The following is a 14,064-nucleotide window of genomic DNA, read 5'->3' on the forward strand; positions in this document are numbered from 1 at the left end:
TTGAAAGAACTGAGCAGTTTTCTCTGCCCTGTGCATTGGTGGTTCAGTGGTAGAATTCTTGCCTGTCATGCGGGAGGCCTGGGTTCGATTCCCGAACAAGGCAAAGCCACTTCTTTTACCTTAAAAGAGGCCAACATCTGTGAGTAAAACACTTTCTTTTCTCCCCCTTTCCATTTATTTTCTCATTCTGGGGAAAATTGGGGACTTGCAGCAACTGAAGGGAAAGGAAGTGAATCCAGTCTGTACATTCCACACATTGTTAGTCCAGTCAGATAGACATATATCTGTCTGGCAGCCTGCATGGAGATTTCTAGCTCTCTGTGTCCAGGGCAGGAAGCAGTGAGCATGGATCTGTCAATCAGCCTCAATCAGCACCTTCAGGAGAATTGGGAGGGTGAATATTAGATACAGCAGAGTGAGAATGGAGGGAGAGTGTGTGGGATGGAGATTTACAGCTTTTGGGGAATGAGAGAGGAAGAATGTTCCATAGAAACTGGAATTGTCTGTTCTGAATTTCTATCCTGTGCTGACATTGATGAATTTTTCAAACTCGTTTCAGGATATGAGGAGGTGAGGATTGACAGACCAAAATCTTGAAACAAACATCACATCAGCATCCGACACCCTCACTCAATTCATCCGGACCTGAATATTATCGGCCTTTGAATCTAGAAGGAGAAATGTTTCCCTGTTCTGTCTGCGTCAACAGGCCTTTAATATCAATGTGACTGGAAAAGTACCAAGGCACAGATACACCCGAGTGAGAGTGTTCCAGTGAACTGAGTGTGGAAAGAGCTTTAACCAGTTACACAGCCTGAAAATACATCGCAGCATTCACAGCAGGGAGAGACTGTACCCACATTCTGTGTGAGATTTAACTGATTGTTTAACCTGGAGAGTCACAAGGACACCCGCATCATGGAGAAACCGTGGAAATGTGGGGACTGTGGGAAGAGATACAGAGCCCCCTGTGACCTGGAAATTCATCGACGTATTCACACTGGGGAGAGGCCATTCATCTGCTCTGTGTGTGGGCAGAGATTCACTCGGTTATATCATCTGCAGCGACATCGGCTGGTTCACACTGGAGAAAGAGCGTTCATGTGCTTTGAGTGTGGGAACGGATTCGCTCATTTACCCGATCTGCAGAAACACCAGCGCGTTCACACTGGAGAGAGACCATTCATCTGCTTGGTGTGTGGGAAAGGATTTATGCAGTTATCCAATCTGTCAAAACACAAAGTCACTCACAGCAATGAGAGACCCTTTAAATGCTCTGACTGTGGGCGTGATTTCAAAAGCTCTCGGGAACTGATGATTCACCAGCGCATTCACACTGGGGAGAGACCATTCAGCTGCTCTCACTGCTCAAAGAGATTTAGAACATCATCCCACCTGCGGATACACCAGCGAATTCACACTGGGGAGAGACCGTTCACCTGCTCTGTGTGTGGGAAGGGATTCACTCAGTCATCCAGCCTGCTGAACCACAATCTCACTCACACCAATGAGAGACCCTTTAAATGTTCTGACTGTGGAAGTGGTTTCAAAAGCTCTCGGGAACTGATGATTCACCAGCGCATTCACACTGAGGAGAGACCGTTCAGCTGCTCTCACTGCACAAAGAGATTTAGAACATCATCCCACCTGCGGCAACACCAGTGAGTTCACACTGGGGAGAGACCGTTCACTTGCTGTGCGTGTGGGAAGGGATTCACTCAGTCATCCAGCCTGCGGAGACGCCAGCAAGTTCACAAGTGATGACGGGTTGGATTCTGCTGTTATTCCTGCCATTAATCACATTCAGGACTGAACCATGTTTATTCTTATAGTTGGTGAAGTGGAAGGGTAGGAGAGATTCTTTCTGCTGGACTGGCCGATCGCTCGACTTTGCTTCCAGTGGGCTGATGCTCTTTGAGCCTGGGAGAGCACATTTCCACTGAAATGATCCACAAAAGCTGATGAAGGACATTTATTTTATCCTGGATAGTAAATAGTGTTTTTCCCCCCACTACAGGTAGATCTGAAATAAATACAGAAAGAACTGGAAAAACGCAGCAGGTCTGGCAGCATCTGTGGAGAGAGAAACAGAGTTAACATTTCACACTGCTGGATTGGGAATCGATCTAGGAAACCTCCTCTGAACTGCTTCCATGGTATTTATAAAATGGGACAGCACGGCAGCACAGTGGTTAGCACTGCTGCATCATAACACCAGGGACCCAGGTTCAATTCCAGCCTGGGTCACTGTCTGTGTGGAGTTTGCACGTTCTCCCCATGTCTGTGTGGGTTTCATCCGGGTGCTCCGGTTTCCTCCCACAGTCCAAAGATGTGCGGGTTAGGTGGATTGGCTATGCTAAATTGACCCTTGTGTCAGGGGGATTAGCAGGGTAAATGTGTGGGGTTATGGGAATAGGGCCTGGGTGGGATGCTGTTTGGTACAGACTCAATGGACAGAACGGCCTCTGTCTGTACTGCAGGGATCCTACGATCCTTTGTTTAATTGGAGACAAAACTGCACCCGGTGTTCAAGATGCAGTTTCAGCAACGCCCTGTATAACTGAAGCAGAACATCTTTACTTCAATGTTCAATTTCTCTCGTAATAAAGGATAGCATTCCATTTGTGAGAATGGTGATTTATTTGAACTAAGACTTATGAGATTCTCTTGTTTACAATAACTCCATAACTGTAAATCACACCAGGTTCCAGTGACTTAACCATGTGGCTCGAAAGAATACTTTAAATGGTGAATTCAGGAAGTTTATTAACCATTAAAAATGTAACAAGTTAGAAAGATAAAAAAGGAAAGTATCGATTAACAGTAAAAGGAGAAAGCTCAGCTTTAACAATTGAATGTATGAACTTATGAAATGTTATGGGGAGAAGCAGGAACTAGGGATGAGGAGCATATCAGCCATGATCGAATGATTCGATGGGCCGAATGGCCTAATTCTGCTCCAAGATCTTATGAACAGATTTCTCTCTATCCTTTTCAGACCAGGACATGAAGTGATGGCTCCGAAACCATGGATAACTTGTAAAATCAACAGCTCCCAACACCTCTCTGTAGGGCACAGTGGTTTGCGCTGCTGCCTCACAGCGCCAGGGACCTGGGTTCGACTCCCGGCTTGGGTCACAGTATGCACATTCTCCCCGTGTCTGCGTGGGTTTCCTTCGGGTGCTCTGGTTTCCTCCCACAGTCCGAAAGACATGCTGGTTTTCAGAGTAACTTCAATGCAGTGTTAATGTAAGCCGACTTGTGACACTAATAAATGAAGTTCCGGGGAAAATCCCCGAGTCACCACACTCTGGCATCTGTTTGGGTTACACTGAGGGAGAATTTAGCATGGTCAATGCACCTAACCAGCACATCTTTTGGACTGTGGGAGGAAACCAGAGCACCCGGAAGAAAACCCGGCAGACACGGGAACAACGTGCAAAGTCCACAGAGTCACCCAAGCCGGGAATCAAACCCAGGTCCCTGGCGCTGAGGCAGCAGTGCTAACCAGTGTGCCACCGGGCCACCCTAACAAGTCTTGTTATGTTTTTTTCCATTCTGTTGGCATCAGAAGGCAATATCTTATAATTCCCACAGCATTTTAACCATTCTTATTATGTTTATAATTCTAAAAGTTAAGAACTTTTGTGTTCAAATTTACATTTCTAGCCTAACATCTGTATTAATGAATCATTTATTCTTTAATTGTTTTACAGTTCAAGCTGTCCATTTAACTAATCTGGCTGTTTTACAATTGTGGGAACTTCAGTCCACAAATAAGGTAGTCAAATGCATTGTTAAAAGCAGGATGTTCTTTATATAAATTAAAGACAAAGTTTAAAAAACAGTGGTAAACAAAAGGGAACAGGAGCATTGGAACCAGCCTGGACTTGCAGACTGAAACCCCACCCAAAGTCCGCACGTGCACAGAAGGGAGAGAGGTTGAGAAGATCACTCTGTAACACTTCTCCTCCCCTTAAATTTCAATCCCCCATCAGGACAGAAATACAACAAAGTAATGTCTTTAACAATACGGAAGTCTGTCAGGAGCTTTGTGGTTGCATTGCGACCTGTACAATACCACTGGTAAATCTTGTAATGGTGTTTCTGGAATGGGAGGTGAAGAGGGAGTTTGAGAATCTGTACATGAACATTCCTCTTCCACTCCCACAGCAGAGTCAACTGGCAAAGCTGGACCCATTTCCTGGTGAACATCCACAGCAGCATGACCCTCTGCCATGTTCTCAGTAATGGTTGCTGACTCTGAAACTGTTCCTGACTCAGGGTCACACCGCAAGCGAATATGGTCTTGGTGTCTGCGAACAACTCTTCCGTTTTACAGTCTCACCACCCAAGATACTGGACCACTTTGGTTTAAAATTATTCCCGGTAACCACCTTTGGTTACTCCCAAAGTTTCTGATGTAAACCTGATCACCCGGTTTGAACTGCCTCTCTTTGGCGTGGTAGTCGTGTCCCTCCTTCTGCTTCTCTTGTCTCCTGCTCACTTTTGCTCTGAGATCTGGATGAAGCAGATCCAGATGAGACTTGAACCTTCTACCTAAAAATTCCGCAGGAGAGAGTCCGGTTGTGGCTTGTGGTGTGATGCGAAACTGGAACAAAAATCTTGAGAGCTTGTTCTTAAAGTATCGCCTGCCATTCTCTTCAATCCCTCCTTCAGAGTTTGAACAGCTCTTTCTGCTCGCCCATTTGTACAGTAAGAAGTTTAACAACACCAGGTTAAAGTCCAACAGGTTTATTTGTTAGCAAATGCCACGAGCGAACAAATGCATTTGCGAAGAAATAAACCTGTTGGACTTTAACCTGGTGTTGTTAAAACTCTTACTGTGTTTACCCCAGTCCGACGCCGGCATCTCCACATCATGCAGACCATTTGTAGCCAGACGAAACGGTGCAGTACGCACATGGCGTAGACCATTCCTTTACAGGAATTCCTGAAACACCTCACTTATTAACAGAGTGTCGTTATCTGAAACAAGCCAATCTGGTAACCCAGGGCTTGTGAAAATTTGACAGAGCTTCTCTATTGTCACAGGAGCTGGAATATTACTCATGATCTGTGCTTCCAACCATTTTGAATGCACATTTACAACGACCAAACACATGTGATTCATGAAAGGCCCCCCCAAAGGCCACATTTAGTCTGGACCACGGCCGATCAGGCCACTCCCAAGGATGAAGTGGTAATGTACCCAGTGTGTTGTGCCTGATTCAATCGACAAACAGTTTATTGAGTTACGCCAGCGAGGAGAAGCCACAGGGGCTGACCATGTGCAACTCCACCCAACACAGAATATCATCAATTCTTATCCAGTTACTCAGCCCATCCCGGCTGGACACGATCCAATCAGAATGGTGATAGATTACATACATTATAGGTTCAATAAAATTAGTATCTGGGCATTATGGGGCTTTGTGATCATCTCATGGACAGGTGCCCCCATCATGATGCTTTCCAGACCCCCCTTGGGGGGGTCTTTCTTGGGCTTTCTTTGTACATAGACTCCCTTAGTTAGAAATGGGGTGGATTAAAAGTTCTCAAATGGACGTCAGCACTCTTCCTTTGTTTTAATCTAATGACCACGTGGTCTGGCAACATTTCTATTTAATAATCTCTCTTTTTAAACTCTTTTCTTCAGTATCCAATTCCAGAATTTTCCTTTTCTTTGTGTTACTTGCGTCAGGAATAAATCTTTGGACCTGACAGGAAGTTTAACCCAAGATCAATCCAACACAGGATTGGTCAGAATCATTTCACATGTGTCAAATTTTAAATAATCATTACAAATTAAAACTCTCATTCTCACATGGGTGAATTGTATCTGGATTAAAATTCCCACATGTTTAGTAAAATATACTGGAATCCTGTCTCTGGCCAGTAAATATGGCTCCAGGTTCATAACTTCTGAACAAAAAAAGGTTTTATTGATCACACTTCCTTTTTTAAAAATCTGTTTGATTTAAATCACAGACAGAAAACCTCAAAGCTTGAAGCGTTCATCCCACAAATATCATCCACACACAGAGAAACTTAACATGTGCTTTACAACAACAATAACCAAAATTAATTACTTAAGCATTCTTGTGATCCTGTTTTTAAACTTCCAAAAATGCCTTTAATTAAAGACTCACGGTAAGGTTAATTCTCCAGAAAGATAAACCTGAACAAATGTAGCCCAAAACAATGATAAAACACATCTACAAACATCCACATAAAACAAACAAAACACGCAGATTCTCACAGCTCATAAATTTCAAACAATGAATCCTCAGCATTCTCTCTCGCAGCTGGAGCTTCTTAAAGCGACAGAGCACTACAAGCTCACAACTCCTTGATTAAAATAAGATCCAAGATCCTTCATGATAACTTCACCTTTTTTAAGCTAACCTACAATGACTGATTTTAGAGGCAACATCTTGTCTTTGGTGATTTAAAATCCCAAACACATTACCACCAGCAAAATCTTTGTTCTTTATCTGGGGATAAAACTCTCAGTTATTCCAAATTCCTCCAGGCTATGCTTAATATTTCCACAATTAACTTATTCCCAGAAATCCTCAATTATAAACTAAAACAGACACATGAATTTCCGGGCAGTCACAGGAATATGGTCAAGATAGTCCAGTCCCACAATGCCTCACATTCAATCTGCAGTCCTTCAATTATAACAGAATATGTGGCTGTATGTAGCTGCCTTGGCCATGGTCAACCCCAAGGGTGCCTTCTTGAACTGTTGCAATGCCTAAGGTGTACGTACACCCACAGTGCTGTTAGGAAGGGACTTCCAGTTACTGAGAGAGACAAGAGATGAAATTGCTGGGCCTCTAACAGAAATCTTTGTTTCTTCATTGGACACAGGTGAGGTCCCAGAGGATTGGAGAATAGCAAATGTGGTCCCGTTATTTAAGAAGGGTAGCAAGGATAACCCGGGTAATTATAGGCCAATGAGCTTGACGTCCGTGGTAGGGAAATTGTTGGAGAAGATTCTTAGAGATAGGATCTGTACACATTTAGAACTGAATAATCTCATTAGCGATAGACAACATGGTTTTGTGCGAGGGAGGTCATGCCTCACAAATTTGGTTGAGATTTTTGAGGAGGTGACAAAAAGGACTGACGAGGGAAGGGCCGTGGATGTCGTCTGCATGGATTTTAGTAAAGCATTTGACAAGGTCCCTCATGGCAGGCTGGTGCAAAAGGTTAAATCTCACGGGATCAAAGGCAAACTAGCGAGATGGGTACAGAACTGGCTTGGCCATAGAAGACAGAGGGTAGCAGTGGAGGGGTCTTTTTCTGATTGGAGGTCTGTGACTAGTGGTGTTCCACAGGGCTGTGTACTGGGACCTCTGCTGTTTGTGATATATATAAATGATTTGGAAGAAGATGTAGCAGGTCTGATTAGTAAGTTTGCGGACGACACAAAGATTGCTGGAGTTGCGGATAGTGATGAACATTGTCAGAGAATTCATCAGGATGTAGATAGGCTGGAAAATTGGACGGAGAAATGGCAGATGGAATTTAATCGAGATAAATGCGAAGTGATGCATTTTAGTAGATCTAATGCAGGGGGAGCTATACAATAAATGGCAGAACCATCAGGAGTATAGACACGCAGAGGGATCTCGATGTGCAAGTCCACAGAACCTTAAAGGTGGCAACACAGGTGGAAAGGGGGGTGAAGAAGGCATATGGCATGCTTGCTATTATTGGATGGGGCATAGAGTATAAAAGTTGGCACATGATGTTGCAGTTATATAGAACATTGGTTCGGCCACATTTGGAATACTGCGTCCAGTTCCAGTCGCCACACGACCAGAAGGACGTGGAGGCTTTGGAGAGTGTGCAGAAAAGGTTTACCAGGATGTTGCCTGGTATGGAGGGTATTAGCTATGAGGAGAGATTGAGTAAACTAGGGTTGTTCTCCCTGGAAAGACAGAGGTTGAGGGGCGGTCTAATAGAAGTTTATAAAATTATGAAGGGCATAGATAGGGTGAACAGTTGGAAGCTTTTTCCCAGGTCAGAAATGACAAACACAAGGGGTCACAAGTTCAAGGTAAGGGGGGCAAGGTTCAGTACAGATATGCGGGGGACGTATTTTACACAGAGGGTGGTGGGGGCCTGGAATGCACTACCAAGCAAGGTGGTTGAGGCAGACATGCTAGGATCATTTAAGACTTATCTCGATAGCCACATGAACAGACTGGGAATAGAGGGATACAAACGGATGGTCCAGTTAGGAGCGCATGATCAGTGCAGGCTTGGAGGGCCGAAGGGCCTGTTCCTGTGCTGTATTGTTCTTTGTACATATTCCAGACTTTCACTAGACTGTAGGTGGATATCAGATTGATATATTTCATTCAACCACACCCAAGGTGAGTTATTCCAATTCCTTTATTATCCAGGACAATATATTCACAATATCTTTAAAACAGAAGTTAAACATTCCCATTTGATTTCAGACAGTAACATATTCTGTTAGTTTGTTCTTTATTGTCAATGTCAGGCTGGGGTTGTTCTCCTTGGAGCAAAGGAGGTTGAGGGGAGATTTGATAGAGGTGGACAAGATTCTGACAGGTTTAGATAAGGTGGACAAAGAAAAGCTGTTCCTATTAGCTGATGGGACAAGGACGAGGGGGACACAGATTTCTTGTTTTGGGTCAGAGATGCAAGGGACGGGGCGGGGCGGGGGGGGGGATGTGAGGAAGAATATTCTGATGCAGCGAATGGTAATGACCTGAAACTCGCTGCCTACGAGGGTGGAGGAAGTGGAGAAAATAAACAATTAAAAAGGAAATTGGATGGACATCTGGGATGTTCCAAACAGAACAAAGAAAATTACAGCACAGAAACAAGCTCTTTGGCCCTCCAAGCCTGTAGCAACCATGCTGCCCGTCTGAACTAAAACCCCCTACCTTTCCGGGGACCATATCCCTCTGTTCCTATGCTATTCATATATTTGTCAAGACACATCTTAAAAGTCACTATCGTATCTGCTTCCACTACCTTCCCCGGCAACGAGTTCCAGGCACCCACCACCCTCTGTGTAAAAAACCTGCCTTGTACATCTCCTTTAAACCTTGCCCCTCGCACCTTAAACCTGTCTCCCTAGTAATTGACTCTTCCACCCTGGGAAAAAGCTTCTGATTATCCACTCTGTCCATGACCCTCAGAATCTTGGAGACTTCTATCAGGTCGCCCCTCAACCTCCATTGCTCCAGTGAGAACAAACCAAGTTTCTCCAACCTCTCCTCATAGCTAATGCCCTCCACACCAGGCAACATCCTGGTAAATCTTTTCCGTACCCTCTCCAAAGCCCCCACTTCCTTCTGGTAGTGTGGTGACCAGAATTGAACACGAGGTTCCAAGTGCGGTCTAACTAAGGTTCAATAAAGCTGCAACATGACTTGCCAATTTTTAAACTCAATGCCCCGGCCGATGAAGGCAAGCATGCCATATGCCTTCTTGATTATCTTCTCCACCTCATTGCCACTTTCAATAACCTGTGCACCTGTACACCCAGATCCCTCTACCTATGAATACTCTTAAGGGTTCTGCATTTACTGTATATTTCCCATCTGTATTAGACCTTCCAAAATGCATTACCTCACATTTGTCCGGATTAAACTTCATCTGCCATCTCTCCGCCCAAGTCTCCAACTGATCTATATCCTGCTGTATCCTCTGCCGGTCCCCATTGCTATCTGCAATTCCACCAACCTTTGTGTCGTCCACAAACTTACCAATCAAACCAGTTACATTTTCCTCCAAATCATTTATATATATTACAAACAGCAAAAGTCCCAGCACTGATCCCTGAGGAATGTCACTTGTCACAGCCCTCCATTCAGAAATGTACCTTTGCACTGCCAACTTCTGTTTTCTTCTGACTAAATATCTCTAAACTTCCTGACACCCTGTCACTCTGTGATCCTTATGACATTTGAAACCAGCTATTCGCAAAAAGACTCAAAGAGCATCAGGCCACTGGAGGCTGAGACCAGCCAGTCCAGCACAAAGAAACCCTCTGACCCTTCCCATTGACCAACTGTGAGAATGAACAAAATGCAGTCCTGGAGGCAACTGAGAGCAGAAACAATAACAGCAGAATCCAACCCCTGTCATCACTCATGAACTTGCTGGTGTCTCAGCAGCTCGGATGAAACTCTGAATCCCTTCCCACATACAGAGCAGGTGAACGGCCTCTCCCCAGTGTGAACTCGCTGGTGTCTCTGCAGGTCGGCTGACTGAGTGAATTCTTGCCCACACTGAGAGCAGGTGAACGGCGTCTCCCCTGTGTGAACTCGCTTGTGTGTTTGCAGGTTGGATAGCTGAGTGAATCCCTTCCCACACACACAGCAGGTAAACGGCCTCTCCCCAGTGTGAACTCGCTGGTGTGTCCGCAGGCTGGATAACTGAGTGAATCCCTGCCCACACTGAGAGCAGATGAATGGCCTCTCTCCAGTGTGAACTCGCTGGTGTGCCCGCAGGTCGGATGACCGAGTGAATCCCTTCCCACACTGACAGCAGGTGAACGGCCTCTCCCCAGTGTGAACTCGCTGGTGTGACCGCAGGCTGGATAACTGAGTGAATCCGTTTCCACACTGAGAGCAGGTGAATGGCCTCTCCCCAGTGTGAACTCGCTGGTGTGTCTGCAGATTGGATGACCGAGTGAATCCCTTCCCACACTGAGAGCAGGTGAATGGGGATTTCTCCCCAGTGTGAACTCGCTGGTGTGTCTGCAGGTGGGATGACAGAGTGAATCCCTTTCTACACTGAGAGCAGGTGAACGGTCTCTCCCCAGTGTGAACTCGCTGGTGTGTCTGCAGATTGGATGGCCGAGTGAATCCCTTCCCACACTGAGAGCAGGTGAATGGGGGTGTCTCCCCAGTGTGAACTCGCTGGTGTGCCTGCAGGTCGGATGACCGAGTGAATCCCTTCCCACACTGAGAGCAGGTGAACGGCCTCTCCCCAGTGTGAACTCGCTGGTGTGTCTGCAGGTTGGATAACTGAGTAAATCCCTTCCCACACTGAGAGCAGGTGAATGGCCTCTCCCCAGTGTGAACTCGCTGGTGTGCCCGCAGGTTGGATACCTGAGTGAATCCCTTCCCACACTGAGAGCAGGTGAATGGCCTCTCCCCAGTGTGAACTCGCTGGTGTCTCTGGAGGCTGGATAACTGAATGAATCCCTTCCCACACTGAGAGCAGGTAAATGGCCTCTCCCCAGTGTGAACTCGCTGGTGTTTCTGCAGGGTGGATGACTGAGTGAATCCCTCCCCACACTGAGAGCAGGTGAATGGTCTCTCCCCAGTGTGAACTCGCTGGTGTGTCCGCAGGCTGGATAAATGAGTGAATCCCTTCCCACATTGAGAGCAGGTGAATGGCCTCTCCCCAGTGTGAACTCGCTGGTGTGTCTGCAGGTGGGATAACTGAGTAAATCCCTTCCCACATTGAGAGCAGGTGAATGGTCTCTCCCCGGTGTGAACTCGCTGGTGTGTCAGCAGGCTGGATGACTGAGTGAATCCCTTCCCACACTGCGAGCAGGTGAATGGCCTCTCTCCAGTGTGAACTCGCTGGTGTGTCTGCAGGTGGGATGACTGAGTGAATCCCTTCCCACACTGCGAGCAGGTGAATGGCCTCTCTCCAGTATGAACTCGCTGGTGCGTCTGCAGGTGGGATGACTGAGTGAATCCCTTCCCACACTGCGAGCAGGTGAATGGCCTCTCTCCAGTGTGAACTCGCTGGTGTGACTGCAGGCTGGATAAATGAGTGAATTCCTTCCCACACTGAGAGCAGGTGAACGGCCTCTCTCCAGTGTGAACTCGCTGGTGTATCTGCAGGCTGGATAACCGAGTGAATCCCTTCCCACACTGAGAGCAGGTAAATGGCCTCTCTCCAGTGTGAACTCGCTGGTGTGTCTGCAGGTGAGATGACTGAGTGAATCCCTCCCCACACTGAGAGCAGGTGAATGGCCTCTCTCCAGTGTGAACTCGCTGGTGTCTCTGCAGGCTGGAAACCTGACTGAATCCCTTCCCACACGGAGAGCAGATGAACGGCCTCTCTCCAGTGTGGCTGCGCCGATGAGTTTCCAGCTCTGATGGGGTTCCGTATCCCTTCCAACAGTCCGCACATTTCCATGGTTTCTCCATGGTGCAGGTGTCCTTACCTCTCTCTTGAGTGGACAATTAGTTGAAACTTCATCCACACACAGAACAAGATTACAGTCTCTACCTGCTGTGAATGGTGTGATATTTATTCAGACTGTGTAACTGGTTAAAGCTCTTTAGTCAGTGCATTGGAACACTCTCACTCGAGTGTGGCAGTGTGTTGATGCATTTTCACTCACACTGACATTTCAAATCTTTTCAAATCGACAGACTGGACAATCATTTCTCCTTCTGGATTCAAAGTCCGATGATATTGAGGTCCCAAGGAATATGACTCTGTCAGATCGAGACGTGGCGTTTGAGATTTCAGCCTGTGATTCCTCTTTCAATGTCCTGTAAAATGAGTTTACAAAAGTCATCAGTGTCAGTACAGGATAGAAATTCAGAACAGACAATTTCATTGGAACATTCTTTCCTCTCTCATTCCCCAAAAGCTGAAAAGAGAGAGAGACCTGGGCCAACCTTTCCAGAGTCTGCACCTTCCCTGGATTCACTTCCTTTCCCTTCAGTTGCTGCAAGTCCCTAATTTCCCCAGAATGAGAAAAGAAATGGAAAGGGGGTTGAAAAGAAAGTGTTTCACTCACAAATGTTGGCCTCTTTTAAGGGTAGGAAGTTTGAGTCTGTCTGAAGATCAATCTTCATTCACACAAAGTCCACGCTCTGATTAGCTGGAAGACCGGAGTCCTTCCGGTCCTCCAACTCTTCCCATTGGTCAACACCTCAGCATGAAGATCAGAGGGTGGGTTCTCCCCCGCACATGCGCAGCTTCCCCTCTCCCTCGCACATGCGCAGTCCCGGGCCGGGGGGAGGGGGAGCTCACCGAGCGGCTTCTCGCTCTGGCCAGGGCCGTCAGCCGGTGCCTGGAAACCTTGGCTCGATGTGGTGTTGGGGGAGGGGAACAATGGGTGGGGGCGGGGCTCCCGGGTCCGCGCGCCCGGGCCTGCGCACTGGAACCCGGAGACATCACCGCGGAGCAGAGTGATTCCTATTGGCTGATTCAGGGAGGACTCTATCGTGGCGTCACAATGCGCAAGTTGTCCAATGAGCTTCAGAGTGAAACTTCCTCCTCTGGGCAACATCTGGGAGGAAATCAATGTTTCCCCCTTTCCATTTCTTTTCTCATTCTGGGGGAAATTGGGGACTTGCAGCAACTGTAGGGAATGAAGTGAATTTGGTCTGTATATTCCACACATTTTTACTCCAGTAATGTAGACATTTATCTGTCTGGCAGCCTGCATGGAGATTTTCAGCTCTCTGCGTCCAGGACAGGAAGCAGTGAGCATGGATCTGTCAATCACACATGAGGACGGCCTCAACCAGGATCTTGGGTTCATGTCACACTATCTGTAACCCCCACGACTTGCCTGGGCTTGCAAAATCTCACCCACTGTCCTGGCTGGAGACAATACACATCACTTTAACCTGTGCTTAACCCTCTCTCCACTCACATTGTCTGTGCCTTTAAGACTCGATTACCTGTAAATTCGCATTCGAACCATTATCTTGTAAATTGAGTTTGTGTCTTTATATGCCCTGTTTGTGAACAGAACTCCCACTCACCTGATGAAGGGGCAGCGCTCCGAAAGCCTGTGGCTTATGCTACTAAATTAACCTGTTGGATTTTAACCTGGTGTTGTGAGATTACTTACTGTGCTTACCCCAGTCCAACGCCGGCATCTCCACACTCTGAGTGGAAACAGAGACAAGGAGGAGAGGCCGGAGGTGAGGAGAGAGATTTTATACATCTACAACTCAACAGGAACTTTGACAGAATTTCCAAACCCTGTGAACACCATCAGCTCCAAGTTCCTCTCCAACCCACACACCATCCTGACTTGTCTGACATCCAGTACTGAAAGAACAGAAATTTATTTCATTT

General features: G+C 46.6%; 2 protein-coding genes and 1 long non-coding RNA gene across 5 annotated transcripts in view; 2 read left to right on the forward strand and 1 right to left on the reverse strand.

Moving 5' to 3' along the window:
* LOC144485303 (uncharacterized) overlaps positions 1 to 14,064 on the forward strand; it is a 461,444-nt gene that overhangs the window by 171,455 nt on the left and 275,925 nt on the right. The window lies entirely within an intron of this gene.
* The window catches only part of LOC144485284 (uncharacterized), a 283,279-nt gene that overhangs the window by 144,287 nt on the left and 124,928 nt on the right, over positions 1 to 14,064 (forward strand). The gene's annotated exons all lie outside the window — the stretch shown is intronic.
* The window catches only part of LOC144485290 (uncharacterized), a 308,115-nt gene continuing 301,413 nt past the window's right edge, over positions 7,363 to 14,064 (reverse strand). For 2 of the 3 annotated variants that reach the window (XM_078203499.1, XM_078203498.1), the window contains exon 2: positions 7,363 to 12,518. In XM_078203499.1, the coding sequence (XP_078059625.1) occupies positions 10,143 to 12,167 (2,025 nt within the window). In that variant the 5' untranslated portion in view covers positions 12,168 to 12,518 and the 3' untranslated portion in view covers positions 7,363 to 10,142. The remainder of the gene's footprint in view (positions 12,519 to 14,064) is intronic. The other variant, XM_078203497.1, reaches the window with a different exon arrangement.

The sequence above is a fragment of the Mustelus asterias genome, unplaced genomic scaffold (assembly GCF_964213995.1).
Source record: "Mustelus asterias unplaced genomic scaffold, sMusAst1.hap1.1 HAP1_SCAFFOLD_184, whole genome shotgun sequence".
NCBI classification, from domain to species: domain Eukaryota; kingdom Metazoa; phylum Chordata; class Chondrichthyes; order Carcharhiniformes; family Triakidae; genus Mustelus; species Mustelus asterias.